The 17,470-nt window shown below is 41.0% G+C and overlaps 5 protein-coding genes across 5 annotated transcripts in view; all 5 read right to left on the bottom strand.

Moving 5' to 3' along the window:
* Positions 1 to 856: 856 nt before the first annotated feature.
* LOC111232527 (protocadherin gamma-A7-like) lies at positions 857 to 4,714 on the bottom strand. The gene is made up of 3 exons (XM_022760101.1): positions 4,351 to 4,714; positions 2,288 to 3,063; positions 857 to 877 (listed from the first exon to the last, which is right to left on the bottom strand). The coding sequence occupies exons 1-3, from the start codon at positions 4,712 to 4,714 to the stop codon at positions 857 to 859; spliced, it is 1,161 nt and encodes a 386-aa protein (XP_022615822.1).
* A 177-nt stretch (positions 4,715 to 4,891) lies between these two features.
* LOC111232526 (protocadherin beta-16-like) lies at positions 4,892 to 7,811 on the bottom strand. Its single transcript, XM_022760100.1, has 3 exons — positions 7,490 to 7,811; positions 5,427 to 6,202; positions 4,892 to 4,927 (listed from the first exon to the last, which is right to left on the bottom strand). The coding sequence occupies exons 1-3, from the start codon at positions 7,764 to 7,766 to the stop codon at positions 4,892 to 4,894; spliced, it is 1,089 nt and encodes a 362-aa protein (XP_022615821.1). The 5' UTR covers positions 7,767 to 7,811.
* Positions 7,812 to 8,839: 1,028 nt separating this feature from the next.
* On the bottom strand, positions 8,840 to 11,287 carry LOC111232524 (protocadherin beta-16-like). Its single transcript, XM_022760097.1, has 3 exons — positions 11,279 to 11,287; positions 10,912 to 11,173; positions 8,840 to 9,624 (listed from the first exon to the last, which is right to left on the bottom strand). Exons 1-3 carry the CDS (start codon positions 11,285 to 11,287, stop codon positions 8,840 to 8,842), a joined length of 1,056 nt encoding a protein of 351 aa, XP_022615818.1.
* Positions 11,288 to 12,163: 876 nt separating this feature from the next.
* LOC111232523 (protocadherin gamma-A7-like) lies at positions 12,164 to 14,608 on the bottom strand. Its single transcript, XM_022760096.1, has 2 exons — positions 14,236 to 14,608; positions 12,164 to 12,948 (listed from the first exon to the last, which is right to left on the bottom strand). The coding sequence occupies exons 1-2, from the start codon at positions 14,606 to 14,608 to the stop codon at positions 12,164 to 12,166; spliced, it is 1,158 nt and encodes a 385-aa protein (XP_022615817.1).
* Positions 14,609 to 14,650: 42 nt separating this feature from the next.
* The window catches only part of LOC111232522 (protocadherin gamma-A7-like), a 6,028-nt gene continuing 3,208 nt past the window's right edge, over positions 14,651 to 17,470 (bottom strand). Inside the window, exons 2-3 of the mRNA XM_022760095.1 lie at positions 16,004 to 16,772; positions 14,651 to 14,659 (exon numbers count right to left, since the gene is read on the bottom strand). Coding sequence (XP_022615816.1) covers positions 14,651 to 14,659; positions 16,004 to 16,772 — 778 coding nt within the window. The remainder of the gene's footprint in view (positions 14,660 to 16,003; positions 16,773 to 17,470) is intronic.

Raw genomic sequence — 17,470 nt, 5'->3', positions numbered from 1 at the left:
TTTCTCCACTGACGATGCGACCACGGCCGGAACGGAGCCTTGCCAGGTCCAGACCCAGGTCTTGTGCTACGCTACCAATAACGGAGCCCTTTCTCATCTCCTCTGGGATAGAATAACGAATCTGAGCAGCTACTCTATCAGCCACAGAAGTAAGACAAATGAAAATTCCCACCTTCCATTGTAACATACAAAACAATCGCCATCTTACATTTCGAGGGTAGATTTGGCCTTGGGTTGCCATATCAGAAGCAATAGATCCTGACGAATGAAGTGTCCTCACTTAAAGAAAATGAAAACGAGCTTGTATTCCTGCATAAAATTATACTGCTGTAAGAAAGCAACGCGCTGCTCCTATATTACATCACCTCTTCACGCCCTGTCCTCGCATCAAGGACAATATCTCCGCTGTCATGGCAAGCTCCGATAGAGAGGAAGGGGAAAGACTGGCTGTAAACATTAAAATCGTTTTGCTGACCAACAGCGTCACTTAGAGTCCAAAACCTGAACTCTTACTCCTTACCTTATTTATTGCAAGTAAACATGCATATACTGTGTGAACTTAGTGCTGAAAGGTTTACTATTACTGCATTTGCTTAATGTTGAGAAGACAGAATCTATATGACAACTTTAGAAATTGTACAATACTCCAATGACATTTAATCAAATATTGTACTGTAATAAATATTAGATGACATTCAAAAAGCAATAGGTTGTTATAATAGGTCTATATAAAGAAATGTCGCTGTCTGTGGTACTGAAACAAGAAGCATCACGAATTCAGAGAAAGGACAAGTTGGATCAAATGTATGTATGATAAAATTAAATTACTGATGAGAAACTAAATAGTAACGAAAATCTACTCAATAAAGTTGTTAGTCTGAAAACAGAAAACAAGTGTCACATTCAGTTGACACAAAGTGAACCACGTGTTTGCTGCTGTATGTAGACACATTACTGGTTTTGCATTTTCAATTTAAAACAAATGAGAATATAGTAATATAGTATATATATATATATAGTAAACAGTAAGCAGGAATGAAAGCTGTGGGATTTGTGGTGCAAATCACCAGAAATTTAGTGGGGTGATGAAACTGAACTAACCACTAGAGGAGAGTCTGGATGCTATTTTCATTCTGTATCCACTGCATCGTCCCTGTAGAACTGGGGTCCATTATCAGCAAGTTCTGACTACCAGCTCTGCTGAACTTACAGTCACTCTTTATGGAGTCAGTCGTCCTGCACACCTTGTAATTGTACACGTGTTGGAGAGTCCCTGTCACCAAAGTGTCTGAGTAATGTGGTGGATAATATGGAATCACAGGGAGATTGGAGTGATACAGGATGCGAGACTGTCTCCATCTGTAGATTTTCACTGATATAATAACCACTAAACACGTGATGAAGAGGAAGGAAACTACAGCCAGAGCCAACACTAAGTAAAAAGTCAGGTTGTCATTGTACTCCTTGTCGTGTGAAAAGTCATTGAACTCCGACAGTACTTAAGGGAAGCTGTCTGCCACCGCCATGTTAAAAAAGACTGTAGCTGAACAAGAGGGCTGCCCGTTGTCCTCCACTATAACAGTCAGTCTTTGTTTCACTGCATCTTATTACAGCCGTAACAACACTGCACTCGGTTGTACTGATCAACAGCATCCCTTAGAGTCCAAATGAAGGAACCAACCGTGCCAACCGCAAATAGGTTGAAAAACCATTTCCATGAAATCTACTGTGTGGACCAAGAATTCCACAAGTAATGGAAATAAAAATGAATAGATGAAGAACCTCAAACCAAAATATAACATCAAACCACACATTCCACAAATAATTAAACCACAGTCAGAGATCAAGTGATTTAAAGCATTATTTAAACCAAACATGTCTTATTGTATGGAGTTCTCCGACGTTGCAGCGCTAAATAAAATGGTTAAAGAAGGACATTAACTTCCATGAAAAATTAGTACAATATAGTAGGCAAACTTTGAGAGTAAGAATATTTACTCTGTTGCACAATACAAGCAAGTTATCTGTCCGTTTTAAAACAACGTAACTAAATTAAACTATACAAATATGCAAGTGAAATGTGACAGCAGAGTCTGAGAATATAGGCAGAATAATATATTTTTGAAGTTCTGAATATGAATGCAGAACCATCTTATCCAGTGATGTAAAGTGAGATGCTGTCCATGGTGCTGAAAATGTAGGCATGGCGCAAAACAGTTTCCGATGTATTTAACTAAACACAGAAAGAAATAACGGTACAGAGAGGAAGCTACATTATATAACTGACCTCTATAGGAGAGTCTGGTTCATCCAGGATGCTCTTTTCATTCTGTATCCGCTGCATCGTCCCTGTAGAGCTGGTGTCCATTATCAGCACGTTCTGACTACCAGCTCTGCCGAACTTACAGTCACTCTTTCTGGAGTCAGTTGTCCTGCACACCTCGTAATTGTACACGTGCTGGAGAGTCCCGGTGCCCAAAGTGTCTGAGTAACGTGGTGGATAATATGGAATCACAGGGAGATTGGAGTGATACAGGATGCGAGACTGTCTCCATCTGTAGATTTTCACTGATATAATAACCACTAAACATGTGATGAAGAGGAAGGAAACTACAGCCAGAGCCAACACTAAGTAAAAAGTCAGGTTGTCATTGTACTCCTTGTCGTGTGTAAAGTCAGTGAACTCCGACAGCACTTCAGGGAAGCTGTCCGCCACCGCCACGTTAACAATGACTGTAGCTGAACGAGAGGGCTGCCCGTTGTCCTCCACTATAACAGTCAGTCTTTGTTTCACTGCATCTTTATCAGTGACTTGGCGGATAGTTCTTATTTCTCCATTCTGTAAGCCCACTTCAAACAACGCCCTGTCTGTGGCTTTCTGCAGTTTATAGGAGAGCCAGGCATTCTGTCCAGAGTCCACATCAACAGCCACCACTTTGGTCACCAGATAGCCCACATCTGCTGAACGAGGCACTATTTCAGCCACCAGAGAGCCACCAGTCTGGACTGGGTACAGAACCTGAGGAGGGTTGTCGTTCTGGTCCTGGATCAGTATTTTCACAGTCACATTGCTACTGAGTGGAGGAGAGCCTCCATCCTGCGCTTTGACAACGAAAACCAACAGTTTAATTTTCTCGTAATCAAACGAGCGCACCGCATGGATGACTCCGCTTTCTGCATTAACTGACACAGAGCGAGAAACTGGAGATCCGTCAAGATCCATATCCTCCAGAATATAAGAAATTCGGGCGTTTTGGTTTTCATCAGGATCTTTAGCTCTAACAGTGAGAAGAGAAACGCCTGGAGAGTTATTCTCTGCAACAAACGCGTTGTAAACACCCTGTGAAAACACTGGAGAATTATCGTTCACATCAGAGACCTTTAAATGAAAGGTTCTTTTTGTTGAAAGAGGAGGCATTCCTGCATCTGTCGCAACGACAGTGATGTTATAGTCGGAAACACTTTCACGATCTAACACAGTGTCTGTTACCAAAGTATAGTAATTTCTTAAACTGGATTTGATCTTGAAAGGTGCGTTTTGTTCTATTCTACAATTGACTTGTCCGTTATCACCTGAATCGAGGTCTTTTACATTTATAATGCCAATAGTTGTACCAGGAGGGGAGTCCTCTGTAACAGGAGTAGTGAATGACATTACGTTAATGGTAGGGGCGTTGTCATTCACATCAGTTACTTCAATTATCACTTTACTTGAATCCGTTAAACCTCCCTGATCCTTTGCATCAATTCTGAGTTCAAATTTTTTATCCTTTTCAAAATCTATTGGGCCCGAAACAGACAGCACACCAGTGACTTGATTAATGGACAACAAATCAGCTATGTTGCTCTTAACGTTTGAAATTGAATATGTGATGTGACCGTTTGATCCCCTATCTGCGTCTGTTGCATTAACAGTAACGATATTAGTGCCCTTTGCTGCGTTTTCTATCACCGTGGCCTTATAAACAGACTGATTGAAAACGGGTGCATTGTCATTGGCATCTAAGACTATTATGTTTATATTTACGGTGCCAGATCTCTGTGGATTTCCACCATCTACTGCTATAAGCTTTAGAGACAGACTGGGAACCTCCTCTCTGTCTAACTGCTTCTGAAGCACCATCTCTGCATATTTACTCCCGTCTGGATTTACATGCTGCTTTAACACGAAATTGTCATTTGAGGTTAAAACATAATTTTGCAGGCCATTGACGCCAACATCAAGATCCTCTGCATTATCCAGCACAAACCGCGCCCCAACGTTAGCGGACTCGCTTATGTCTAACATAATATCTGACTTCTTGAATACTGGCGGATGATCATTCACATCCAACACTTCAATCGTTATGTGGTGTAGCTCCATAGGATTTTCTAAAATTATTTCAAAGCTGAAGCTGCACGGTGTTACGTCTCCACAAAGCTGTTCTCGGTCTATTCTCTCATTCACGACTAAAATCCCTTTGTCTGTCTTCAGCTCGGTGTACTGGTTGTTTTCTCCGGTCACGATACGGGCCCGACCAGAACGGAGCCTCTTTAGATCCAAACCCAGATCCTGTGCTACATTACCGATAAGAGAGCCATTCTTCATCTCTTCTGGTATCGAGTAGCGGATCTGACAAGCTACCATGCTGAAGAAGCAAAGCAACAAAATAACCATTACCCGCTGAGGTCCGAAATACAAACGCCATTTGCAGAGTGGTTGCTGATATGCCATTTCAGAAAGGGACTTTTCAGAGAAAAAAAAAACTAGATCCTCCGACCTGAATTCAGTTACATCCACCCTTCCACGTGTGCCTTTTTCACATATTAAAACAAAGACAGCCACTAGAATGTATAAGCCTTTCTTTCCCGAAATGCCTATGGCCCAAGTTTGCTGATGGTGCCTCTTAACCTACTTCAATATGAGCTCACAAAGAACCTCCCTGAACTGCAACAGAGAGATGATGGGAACAGATTATATTCTTATTCAACAGCGTCGCTTAGAGTCCAAAATGTGAACACCAATCGGTTTGGAAGCACAATGAAGTAAATATTCAAAACAAAGAAAAAAAAAGAAAAGATATTTGCATCAGAATGACTACAGACTTAAATAATGAGAGAGAAAGAGATAAATAGGAGAATATTACATTTGCAAATTTTGACAACTTTGCTAAATGAATGTTCATGTATAATAACTATATTATTCTTATGATTATTATTATTAGTAATAGCAGTTGTAGTAGACGATAAAATTTCTGATTAGAGGCTATAAAGTCTCAATAAAAGATGGCATTTTCAGTTCAAGTGGAGCTTTCCAAAGAGTGGTGCTGAAAAGAACCGTGTTCACTTGTTTTCAGTGAAACTGCAGCCAACTACTTATTGCAATTTACTATCGTTGAGAGAAACAATGTTTGCATAAGTAAAACACTTTGCGTATTGCAGCTCACCTCTAGAGGAGAGTCTGGTTCATCCAGGATGCTCTTTTCATTCTGTATCCGCTGCATCGTCCCTGTAGAACTGGGGTCCATTATCAGCACGTTCTGACTACCAGCTCTGCCGAACTTACAGTCACTCTTTCTGGAGTCAGTCGTCCTGCACACCTCGTAATTGTACACGTGTTGGAGAGTCCCTGTCCCCAAAGTGTCTGAGTAACGTGGTGGATAATATGGAATCACAGGGAGATTGGAGTGATACAGGATGCGAGACTGTCTCCATCTGTAGATTTTCACTGATATAATAACCACTAAACACGTGATGAAGAGGAAGGAAACTACAGCCAGAGCCAACACTAAGTAAAAAGTCAGGTTGTCATTGTACTCCTTGTCGTGTGTAAAGTCAGTGAACTCCGACAGCACTTCAGGGAAGCTGTCCGCCACCGCCACGTTAACAATGACTGTAGCTGAACGAGAGGGCTGCCCGTTGTCCTCCACTATAACAGTCAGTCTTTGTTTCACTGCATCTTTATCAGTGACTTGGCGGATAGTTCTTATTTCTCCATTCTGTAAGCCCACTTCAAACAGCGCCCTGTCTGTGGCTTTCTGCAGTTTATAGGAGAGCCAGGCATTCTGTCCAGAGTCCACATCAACAGCCACCACTTTAGTCACCAGATAGCCCACATCTGCTGAACGAGGCACCATTTCAGCCACCAGAGAGCCACCAGTCTGGACTGGGTACAGAACCTGAGGAGGGTTGTCGTTCTGGTCCTGGATCAATATTTTCACAGTCACATTGCTACTGAGTGGAGGAGAGCCTCCATCCTGCGCTTTGACAGCGAAAACCAGCCGTTTGATTTGCTCATAATCAAACGAGCGCACTGCATGTATCATTCCGCTTTCTGCATTTACAGAAACATACTCAGAAACTGAAAAGCCACCCATATTAGTATCCTCTAGAATATAAGAAATTCGGGCGTTCAGGTTTTCATCAGAATCTTTAGCTCTAACAGTGAGAAGAGAAACGCCTGGAGAGTTATTCTCTGCAACAAACGCGTTGTAAACACCCTGTGAAAACACTGGAGAATTATCGTTCACATCAGAGACCTTTAAATGAAAGGTTCTTTTTGTTGAGAGAGGAGGCATTCCTGCATCTGTCGCAACGACAGTGATGTTATAGTCTGGAACACTTTCACGATCTAATACAGTGTCTGTTACCAAAGTATAGTAATTTCTCAAATTTGATTTAATCTTGAAAGGTGCGTTTTGTTCTATTCTACAATTGACTTGTCCGTTATCACCTGAATCGAGGTCTTTTACATTTATAATGCCAATAGTTGTACCAGGAGGAGAGTCTTCTGACACCGGACTAGTGAATGACATGACACTGATAGTAGGGGCGTTGTCATTCACATCATTTACTTCAATTATCACTTTACTTGAATCCGTTAAACCTCCCTGGTCCTTTCCTTCGACTCTAAGTTCGTACTTTTTGTCTTTTTCATAATCAATTGAACCTGTAATTGAAATGACACCAGTTTTTTCATCAATCAAAAACAAATCACTCAGACCACTGTTGAGGTCTGAAAAATAATATGTTACAATACTGTTTGAGCCGAAATCTGCGTCACTAGCATTAACAGTTGTAATGTAAGTATCTCTGGGAGCATTTTCTATTACATTAACTTTGTACACTGATTGATTAAATACAGGTGCATTATCATTGGCATCAAGAACAGTGACATTTATATTTACTGTGCCAGATCTCTGCGGACTTCCACCGTCTACAGCTATAAGCTTTAGTGACAGATGAGGATTTGTCTCTCTGTCTAACGGCTTCTGAAGCACCATCTCTGCGTATTTCTTTCCATCCGCATTAGAATTTTGTTTTAAAACAAAATTGTCATTCTCAGTCAAAAAGTATTCTCTGAGTCCATTAAGACCCACATCTGGGTCTTCTGCACTGGTCAATGGAAAACGAGAGCCAGTATTAGCTATTTCACTGATTTCAAAATTGATGCTATTTCTTTTAAACGTGGGTGAATGGTCATTTATGTCTGTTATTTCAACTGTAATTTGATGTAGCTCCATAGGATTTTCTAAAATCACCTCAAAGCTGAAGCTGCATGGTGTTACGTCTCCACAAAGCTGCTCCCGGTCTATTTTCTCATTCACGACTAAAATCCCTTTGTCTGTCTTCAGCTCGGTGTACTGGATGTTTTCTCCGGTCACGATCTGGGCCCGACCTGAACGAAGCCGTTTCAGATCCAAACCAAGATCCTGTGCTACATTACCGATAAAGGAGCCTTTCTTCATTTCCTCTGGGATTGAATATCGGATGTGTCCGCCGACCATATGGTTGAAATAAAAAATGAACAACAGAAGCTGCAAATTTTTTCCGCAGCCAAAACGCCATTTCACGCACCGGGTGTTGGTTAGTATTCCACATGCCATAGCAAAAGAAAAACACGAAAATATCCTCTATAATGTTCCAAGCACGATGCTTATTATGAAATATACATGAAACGAACTGCTAAATAAAAATGGTGCTGTCTTTCCAGTTTCCTGTTTGTATCTGAATGGATGTTTATCGTAATGCGAGTCGGTTTTCTCGAATATCAGCCCACATAATGTAGCCTACACTATCTTCTTTTCTCTCACAGGTCACGGAATCAAGGGAGGGGACTCTGTAGTAATGTTTGAGGGAATATTTTGAATTGACCAACAGCGTCCCTTAGAGTCAACAATAAGAAAAGCATGTAATATAGAATAACTTCTGGAAAGATATTACATTCAATTGGAAATATATTTTAACACATAAAAACATGAAAAATCTCACCCTTAGCTTCAGTATAATGCAGTATTTATGCAAATACCTACAGATACTCTGATGTATGAATAAAAAGATCAAGTAAATCAGGAAAAACACAGAAACAAAATACAACCATAACACTATCATGGATCAGGAAGCGCTAGTAAAGAAACTCATAAGAGTTTGTTGAAGCTAGTTGATAATAAATGAGAGCAGTGAGGTTTTTGATTCTCAGTATGTTCATCTCAGTCACACGACAACATTTTTTCCAATATTCATGAGTGAATGCATATTAAGAAAATGCAAATCACCACACTGAACAAGCCCATTTATATTGTTGGAAGAAACAAACAATTTATCACTTCGTGTCATGAAAAAATGCCAGTCATACAAAACAGTGTGCGTGTGACACAATGAAACAGCAAAACACTAACTTAGAGTCAATAATGAGGTTCAATTAAAAGTTCTGAATGTCAATACAGAAGCAGCGTTCTTATCAAGTGATGTACAGTGAGATGCTGTCCATGGTGCTGAAATGAAGAAATGGCGCGCAAAAGTTCACCATAAATTTAACTACACACATGAAGAAATAACTGCAGAGTCGAAGCTAACTTATTTAACTCACCTCTATAGGAGAGTCTGGTTCATCCAGGATGCTCTTTTCATTCTGTATCCGCTGCATCGTCCCTGTAGAACTGGGGTCCATTATCAGCACGTTCTGACTACCAGCTCTGCCGAACTTACAGTCACTCTTTCTGGAGTCAGTCGTCCTGCACACTTCGTAATTGTACACGTGTTGGAGAGTCCCGGTGCCCAAAGTGTCTGAGTAACGTGGTGGATAATATGGAATCACAGGGAGATTGGAGTGATACAGGATGCGAGACTGTCTCCATCTGTAGATTTTCACTGATATAATAACCACTAAACACGTGACGAAGAGGAAGGAAACTACAGCCAGAGCCAACACTAAGTAAAAAGTCAGGTTGTCATTGTACTCCTTGTCATGTGTAAAGTCAGTGAACTCCGACAGCACTTCAGGGAAGCTGTCCGCCACCGCCACGTTAACAATGACTGTAGCTGAACGAGAGGGCTGCCCGTTGTCCTCCACTATAACAGTCAGTCTTTGTTTCACTGCATCTTTATCAGTGACTTGGCGGATAGTTCTTATTTCTCCATTCTGTAAGCCCACTTCAAACAGCGCCCTGTCTGTTGCTTTCTGCAGTTTATAGGAGAGCCAGGCATTCTGTCCAGAGTCCACATCAACAGCCACCACTTTAGTCACCAGATAGCCCACATCTGCTGAACGAGGCACCATTTCAGCCACCAGAGAGCCACCAGTCTGGACTGGATACAGAACCTGAGGAGGGTTGTCGTTCTGGTCCTGGATCAGTATTTTTACAGTCACATTGCTACTGAGTGGAGGAGAGCCTCCATCCTGCGCTTTGACTACTAGCTGAAGCTGTTTAATCTGCTCATAATCAAAGGAGCGAATCGCACTAAGAACTCCTGTTTCAGAGTTGATAGATACATAAGTAGAAATTGGAAAACCACCGACTTGCGTGTCTTCCAAGATATAAGTGATTCTTGCATTTTGACTTGAGTCAGAGTCATGTGCACTGACTGTAATTATTGACACCCCATGGGAATTATTCTCTGTGATATGAGCGTTGTAAATTAATTCATCAAACAAGGGAGGATTGTCATTAATGTCAGAAATTGTAAGGTGCAATTTTATGGCACTTGATAGGGCCGAAGAGCCTGAATCTGTCGCAGTTATAGTAATGTTATATTCTGGTGTATTTTCACGGTCGAAAGCTATATCTGAGACCAGTGAGTAGTAATTAATCAATGATGATGTTATTTTGAACGGTAAGTTTCTTTCAATGGTACATATGACCTGTCCGTTTCTTTCCGAGTCTGCGTCTTTAGCATTAAAAACAGCTATAGTGGAGCCTATTGGAGCATCCTCAGACAGAGGACTAGAAAAGGACATGACGCTTATGACTGGTGCATTATCATTAACATCTACAATATCAATTATTACCTTACTGAGATCCGTCAACCCTCCTTGATCTTTAGCTTCAATTCTTATTTCATGTTTTTTGTCCTTTTCATAATCTATTTGTCCAGAAACCGTTATTTTACCAGTGTTCTTGTCAATGCTAAACATGTCAGCTAGGTTCCCTTTCAAATTAGAAAATGCATAAGTTACCAAGCCGTTTGATCCACTGTCAGCGTCTGTAGCGTTTACGCTTATGATGTGAGTCCCTGGTGCTACATTTTCTAAAACAGTAGCCCTGTATACAGACTGATTAAATACTGGAGGATTATCATTGACATCTAGCACTGTGATGTCAATATTTACTGTACCTGATCTCTGCGGTGTTCCACCGTCCACTGCTATCAGTTTAAAGGAGAGGCAGGGTTGCTCCTCTCTGTCTAGCGGTTTCTGGAGGATAATTTCTGCAAATTTGCTGCCGTCTGGGTTGGCGTGTTGTTTCAGAACAAAATTGTCACTTGCGCCTAAAACATATTTTTGCAATCCATGGAATCCCACATCTGGATCATCCGCACTTTCCAATACAAAGCGAGAGCCAATTACAGCAGATTCGCTTATCTCCATTTGTACGTGGTTATTTCTAAACGCAGGTGAATGGTCATTTACATCCAGTATTTCAACTATTATACGATGCAACTCGATTGGATTTTCCAAAATAATTTCAAAGCTGAAACTACACGGTGTTACATCACCACAAAGCTGCTCTCGGTCTATTCTCTCATTCACGGCTAAAATCCCTTTGTCTGCATTTAGCTCAATGTACTGGGTGTTTTCTCCAGTAACAATCCGGGCCCGGCCAGAACGGAGCCTTTTCAGATCCAAACCAAGGTCTTGTGCCACATTACCGATCAGAGAGCCTTTCTTCATCTCCTCTGGAATAGAATAACGAATCTGGCAATTTACAACCGAAGTCAGAAATAGAAAATAAGCAACTAACCATGCGGGCCAGCCCAAGCCTGAGTAAAAATGTCTTGTAAAATGTCGCAGTAATCCTACAGTAGCCATGACACACGGTCTGTAGCAATATCCACAAATAATAATCATTTATTGGTAGATACCGGACTGATGAAATGGAAAAAAAAAGTCTATAATAACTGCAGATTTTTCTGTCGGTAGTTTTGCTGTGTAGCTATACCACAGTCTTTCCTCTGCAGGAAAAAGCATCTCCTCTAAATTGTGACGATGGGGGGAGGCAGCGTTTTTGCTGACAACACTGTAAAATGTTTCAATGAGCAACAGCGTCCCTCAGTGGGTCGAGCATGAGAGGAAGATACAAGTTGTCTTTAACTTTGTTTATCTAAAGACTTAGAGTTTAGTAGTGAAAGAAAAAGTATACACGCCTTGTGAAACTCAATGCATAATAATAAGGAAGAGTTATGTCATCTCAAGAAAAAGTAGCAAGTGAGCAAGTATGGAAGTGACGCAAATTTTCAAAATTTAACTGAATGGAAAATTATAAACCTATTATTGTGCTGTCTAAACCACAAGTGCTGAAGTATCAGAGACAAGCAAGCACCTAGTATTATCTGAATGAAGTATGTATGTACTTGCAATCGAAAATGTAAATGTAAATATACAAACAGACGCTAATTCCACAACGATTACATGTGACAAACACATTTCCAGTTAATGATAACCGTGTACATTAACAATTAGAATTTGTTGCCTGAGATTAGCCAATTATTAATTCGTATAACAAAAAACGAGTGTGAAATTTCATCACAATGCTGAATGAGAACAAAGTTCTAAATGTAAATGCAGAAGCAGTAATCTATTAAATGGGGCTAAATGAGATGCTGTCCATGATGAAATAGCGCACAGTTCGATATCAATGCAACTAAAGACAGAAACAGAAAAAAGACGCAGACGGATTTACACTGTTTAACTCACCTCTAGAGGAGAGTCTGGTTCATCCAGGATGCTCTTTTCATTCTGTATCCGCTGCATCGTCCCTGTAGAACTGGGGTCCATTATCAGCACGTTCTGACTAACAGCTCTGCCAAACTTACAGTCACTCTTTCTGGAGTCAGTCGTCCTGCACACCTCATAATTGTACACGTGTTGGAGAGTCCCTGTCCCCAGAGTGTCTGAGTAACGTGGTGGATAATATGGAATCACAGGGAGATTGGAATGATACAGGATGCGAGACTGTCTCCATCTGTAGATTTTCACTGATATAATAACCACTAAACACGTGATGAAGAGGAAGGAAACTACAGCCAGAGCCAACACTAAGTAAAAAGTCAGGTTGTCATTGTACTCCTTGTCGTGTGTAAAGTCAGTGAACTCCGACAGCACTTCAGGGAAGCTGTCCGCCACCGCCACGTTAACAATGACTGTAGCTGAACGAGAGGGCTGCCCGTTGTCTTCCACTATAACAGTCAGTCTTTGTTTCACTGCATCTTTATCAGTGACTTGGCGGATAGTTCTTATTTCTCCATTCTGTAAGCCCACTTCAAACAGCGCCCTGTCTGTGGCTTTCTGCAGTTTATAGGAGAGCCAGGCATTCTGTCCAGAGTCCACATCAACAGCCACCACTTTAGTCACCAGATAGCCCACATCTGCTGAACGAGGCACCATTTCAGCCACCAGAGAGCCACCAGTCTGGACTGGGTACAGAACCTGTGGGGGGTTGTCGTTCTGGTCCTGGATCATTAGTTTCACAGTCACATTGTTACTGAGTGGAGGAGAGCCTCCATCCTGCGCTTTGACAACGAAAACCAGCTGTTTAATTTGCTCATAATCAAACGAGCGCACCGCATGTATCACTCCGTTTTCTGCATTTACAGAAACATGCTCTGTAATTGAAAAGCCACCCATATTAGTATCCTCTAGAATATATGAAATTCGGGCGTTTTGGTTTTCATCAGAATCTTTAGCTCTAACAGTGAGAAGAGAAACGCCTGGAGAGTTATTCTCTGCAACAAACGCGTTGTAAACACCCTGTGAAAACACTGGAGAATTATCGTTCACATCAGAGACCTTTAAATGAAAGGTTCTCTTTGTTGAGAGAGGAGGCATTCCTGCATCTGTTGCAACGACAGTGATGTTATAGTCTGAAACACTTTCACGATCTAACACAGTGTCTGTTACCAAATTATAATAATTTCTTAAATTGGATTTAATCTTGAAAGGTGCGTTTTGTTCTATTCTACAAATCACGTGTCCGTTATCACCTGAATCGAGGTCTTTTACATTTATAATGCCAATAGTTGTACCAGGAGGAGAGTCTTCTGACACAGGACTAGTGAATGACATCACATTTATTACAGGTGGATTATCGTTCACGTCAATCACATCAACCATAACTTTACTCGAATCCGTCAAAGCTCCTTGGTCTGTTGCATCAATGCGTATTTCATATTTCTTTGCTTTTTCAAAGTCAACTTCTCCTGAAAGAAATATTACACCCGTTGTCTTGTTAATTTCAAAAATACTGCCAATGTTGCCTTGCATTTTGGAAATAGAATAATAAATCAATCCATTTGATCCGATGTCTGCATCAGTTGCATTCACAGTGGTGATATATGTACCCTTTGCAGCATTTTCCAGTACAGTGGCCTTGTACACTGACTGATTGAAAACAGGAGAATTGTCATTAGCATCTAGGACACTGATATCTATATTTACTGTACCAGATTTCTGTGGCGTTCCACCGTCCACTGCTATCAGCTTTAATGAGAGTCTTGGATCTTGCTCTCTATCCAGCGGTTTCTCAAGTACCATTTCAGCATATTTTCTTCCGTCAGTATTTGAATGCTTTTTTAAAATAAAATTTTCATTTGCAGATAATTGATAGTCTTGAAGCCCATTGACTCCTACATCAGGATCATTGGCTGTTGGCAAAACAAAACGTGCTCCCGGAGCGGCTGATTCGCCAATAGTCAGTTTCATGTCGTGCTGATGAAAAGAAGGTGAATTATCATTTATGTCCAATACTTCGACTGTGACGTGATGTAGTTCCATCGGGTTTTCCAAAATCATATCAAAACTGAAGCTACACGGTGTTAGTTCTCCGCAAAGCTGCTCCCGGTCTATCCTCTCATTCACGACTAGAATCCCTTTGTCTGTCTTCAGTTCAGTGTACTGGATGCTTTCTCCGGTCACGATACGGGCCCGACCAGAACGGAGCCTCTGCATATCAATTCCAAGATCTAATGCAACGTTCCCAATAAGGGACCCCTTCTTCATCTCTTCTGGGATTGAATAACGTATCTGACCACTGGCAATTTGACTGAGAAAAAAGAGAAGCAAAATGCTTTGCGACGGCAGTTTGTAGCACAAACGCCATCTTAGAGTCCGGCAGAGATATTTTCCGAAATCCATGTTATCAAAAAAGTGATAGGAAATATTATCCAAACATTACTCTTATGCTACCTGAGGGTTAACAAAAACGGAATTCAAGTGTAATCTATGATAAAAAGAAAAGATTAGTGTTCCAAGCCTTCTTTCTCCCGTAGGAAAAAAAGTCAAATCACAGCCAGTCTATCTTCGCTCATCTCAACGTCGCTGACAGTCTACAGCGTATCCAACCACCACAGAGCAGAATGAAGGAGGGCACCGCCTTAAACACTGATCAGATTTGTTTTTACTTGACCAACAGCGTCCCTTAGAGTCTAGTCACTGAATCTCAACACAAAGAATTAAATTATCTGCCAATTCAATTTCCAGAGCAACTGCATGCAGACAGCCCCCCCTTACAGAGATGACTGATAACGTCACAGCCCTTGAAATGGAAACTAATGCAACAATTTGCATGTGGAAAATTCAGTAGAACACTGGGGCCATAATCGTTTATGAAGCAATACTGTACAGTTGCCTTACGACTAAAAACAGTTGAAACTTTAACTATAATATTCTTCAGTTCTATGCACTAAAGCATAAAAATAATGAGAAAACAAAATAAAATAAGAAGAAAATAATCAATCTGCCCTAAAATGCTGCACAAAAAGGTTCAACGAGGAAACTGAACTATTTTAATTCAGGAGTTCCAAGCAAGCTATAGAATGCAAAAACAGCATTTTCATTCTGACATTGCATCGCTGACCACTCTAAACACAATCACTTGAAAGTTCTTACATACAGACAGAGATATGTAGAAGCTGAATCAATGGGAACAATTGAGAGTAATATTTAACTGTTCTGTGAGTGGACTTATGTTAAACAGTAATGAGCATCACCAATGTAGGGACAAGTTCCATGGAATTCCATTTAGTTGAGAAAAATATTGGGATATGAAAGTTGAGATATGGGGTTAAAAGCATTGCCATCAACACCAGGCATGAAAGGTGATGGCTTTATCTAAAGCTACTAATTAAACTTGACAACAATATTTCCCCCAACATTTAGCAAGTGCTTACATCTGCCTACCTTTACCAACACTTTTACCATCCTTTAAGATCAACATGCGGCTATTGTATGAACAAAGTAAAAGTATGCAGTACATGTTGGGCACATCCGAGTCAAAAACAACGTACATTTTGGAAAACTAGACAGATGTTTTAAATCAAAATGCATATGATGTGATTTGAAATACATGGTGTGTGCAGCGTTTTTCAAAAGTATGGTTCTTACTGAATGGTCCAAACTAACCATAACGCTGTCCATGGTGCTGAAAGTGTCAGAATAATGTTTAAATGATTCATTACCAATTCACCTGTTTTTGATAAAGGCAGAGACAGATAAAGGGCAAAGAAGAAAGGCAAGATTGACATAACTCACTTCTAGAGGAGAGTCTGGTTCATCCAGGATGCTCTTTTCATTCTGTATCCGCTGAATCGTCCCTGTAGAGCTGGGGTCCATTATCAGCACGTTCTGACTACCAGCTCTGCCGAACTTACAGTCACTCTTTCTGGAGTCAGTCGTCCTGCACACCTCGTAATTGTACACGTGTTGGAGAGTCCCTGTCCCCAAAGTATCTGAGTAACGGGGTGGATAATATGGAATCACAGGGAGATTGGAGTGATACAGGATGCGAGACTGTCTCCATCTGTAGATTTTCACTGATATGATAACCACTAAACACGTGATGAAGAGGAAGGAAACTACAGCCAGAGCCAACACTAAGTAAAAAGTCAGGTTGTCATTGTACTCCTTGTCGTGTGTAAAGTCAGTGAACTCCGACAGAACTTCAGGGAAGCTGTCAGCCACCGCCACGTTAACAATGACTGTAGCTGAACGAGAGGGCTGCCCGTTGTCCTCCACTATAACAGTCAGTCTTTGTTTCACTGCATCTTTATCAGTGACTTGGCGGATAGTTCTTATTTCTCCATTCTGTAAGCCCACTTCAAACAGCGCCCTGTCTGTGGCTTTCTGCAGTTTATAGGAGAGCCAGGCATTCTGTCCAGAGTCCACATCAACAGCCACCACTTTAGTCACCAGATAGCCCACATCTGCTGAACGAGGCACCATTTCAGCCACCAGAGAGCCACCAGTCTGGATTGGGTACAGAACCTGAGGAGGGTTGTCGTTCTGGTCCTGGATCAGTATTTTCACAGTCACATTACTACTGAGTGGAGGAGAGCCTCCATCCTGCGCTTTGACTACTAGCTGAAGCTGTTTAATTTGCTCATAATCAAACGACCTCGGAGATTCTTATCCCTGGTGGATGAGTTATATAGTGATATTTGATGTTTTTGATGTCAACGACAATGCCCCAGTTATAAATATTATGTCATTTTCTAGTCCAGTATCTGAGGATGCACGTCCTGGTAAAACGATTGCTGTTTTAAACATAAAAGATGCTGATTCTGAGAAAAATGGACAAATCAAATGCTCTATAGATGGTAAACTCCCTTTAAAATCGAGTCATCTCTAACAAACTATTACAATTTGGTGTCAGATCAACATTTTGATCGAGAATCTATCTCAGAATATAACATAACAATAACAGCCACTGATTTTGGATCTCCCGCACTTTCTAGCTCAACAAAATTACATCTTAAAATCTCTGACGTGAATGACAACGCACCGTTATTTGATAAAAAGCATCTATTCTGCTCAAATCATAGAGAATAATTCTCCTGGGATTTCAATATTTGCTGTGAGCGCGAGGGACTCTGATTGGAACCAAAACGCCAGAATCTCATATCTTTTAGAGGACACACATGTCAGTGGTAGTCCAGTTTCGACTTATGTGTCTTTTAAACTCTGAAACTGGAGTTCTTAGCGCGGTTCGCTCGTTTTGAA

This window comes from Seriola dumerili, unplaced genomic scaffold, assembly GCF_002260705.1.
Source record: "Seriola dumerili isolate Sdu_G_001 unplaced genomic scaffold, Sdu_1.0 BDQW01000331.1, whole genome shotgun sequence".
In the NCBI taxonomy this organism is placed as follows: domain Eukaryota; kingdom Metazoa; phylum Chordata; class Actinopteri; order Carangiformes; family Carangidae; genus Seriola; species Seriola dumerili.
The sequence above is the reverse complement of the archived record's forward strand: the minus strand, read 5'-3'. Positions and strand labels throughout refer to the sequence as shown.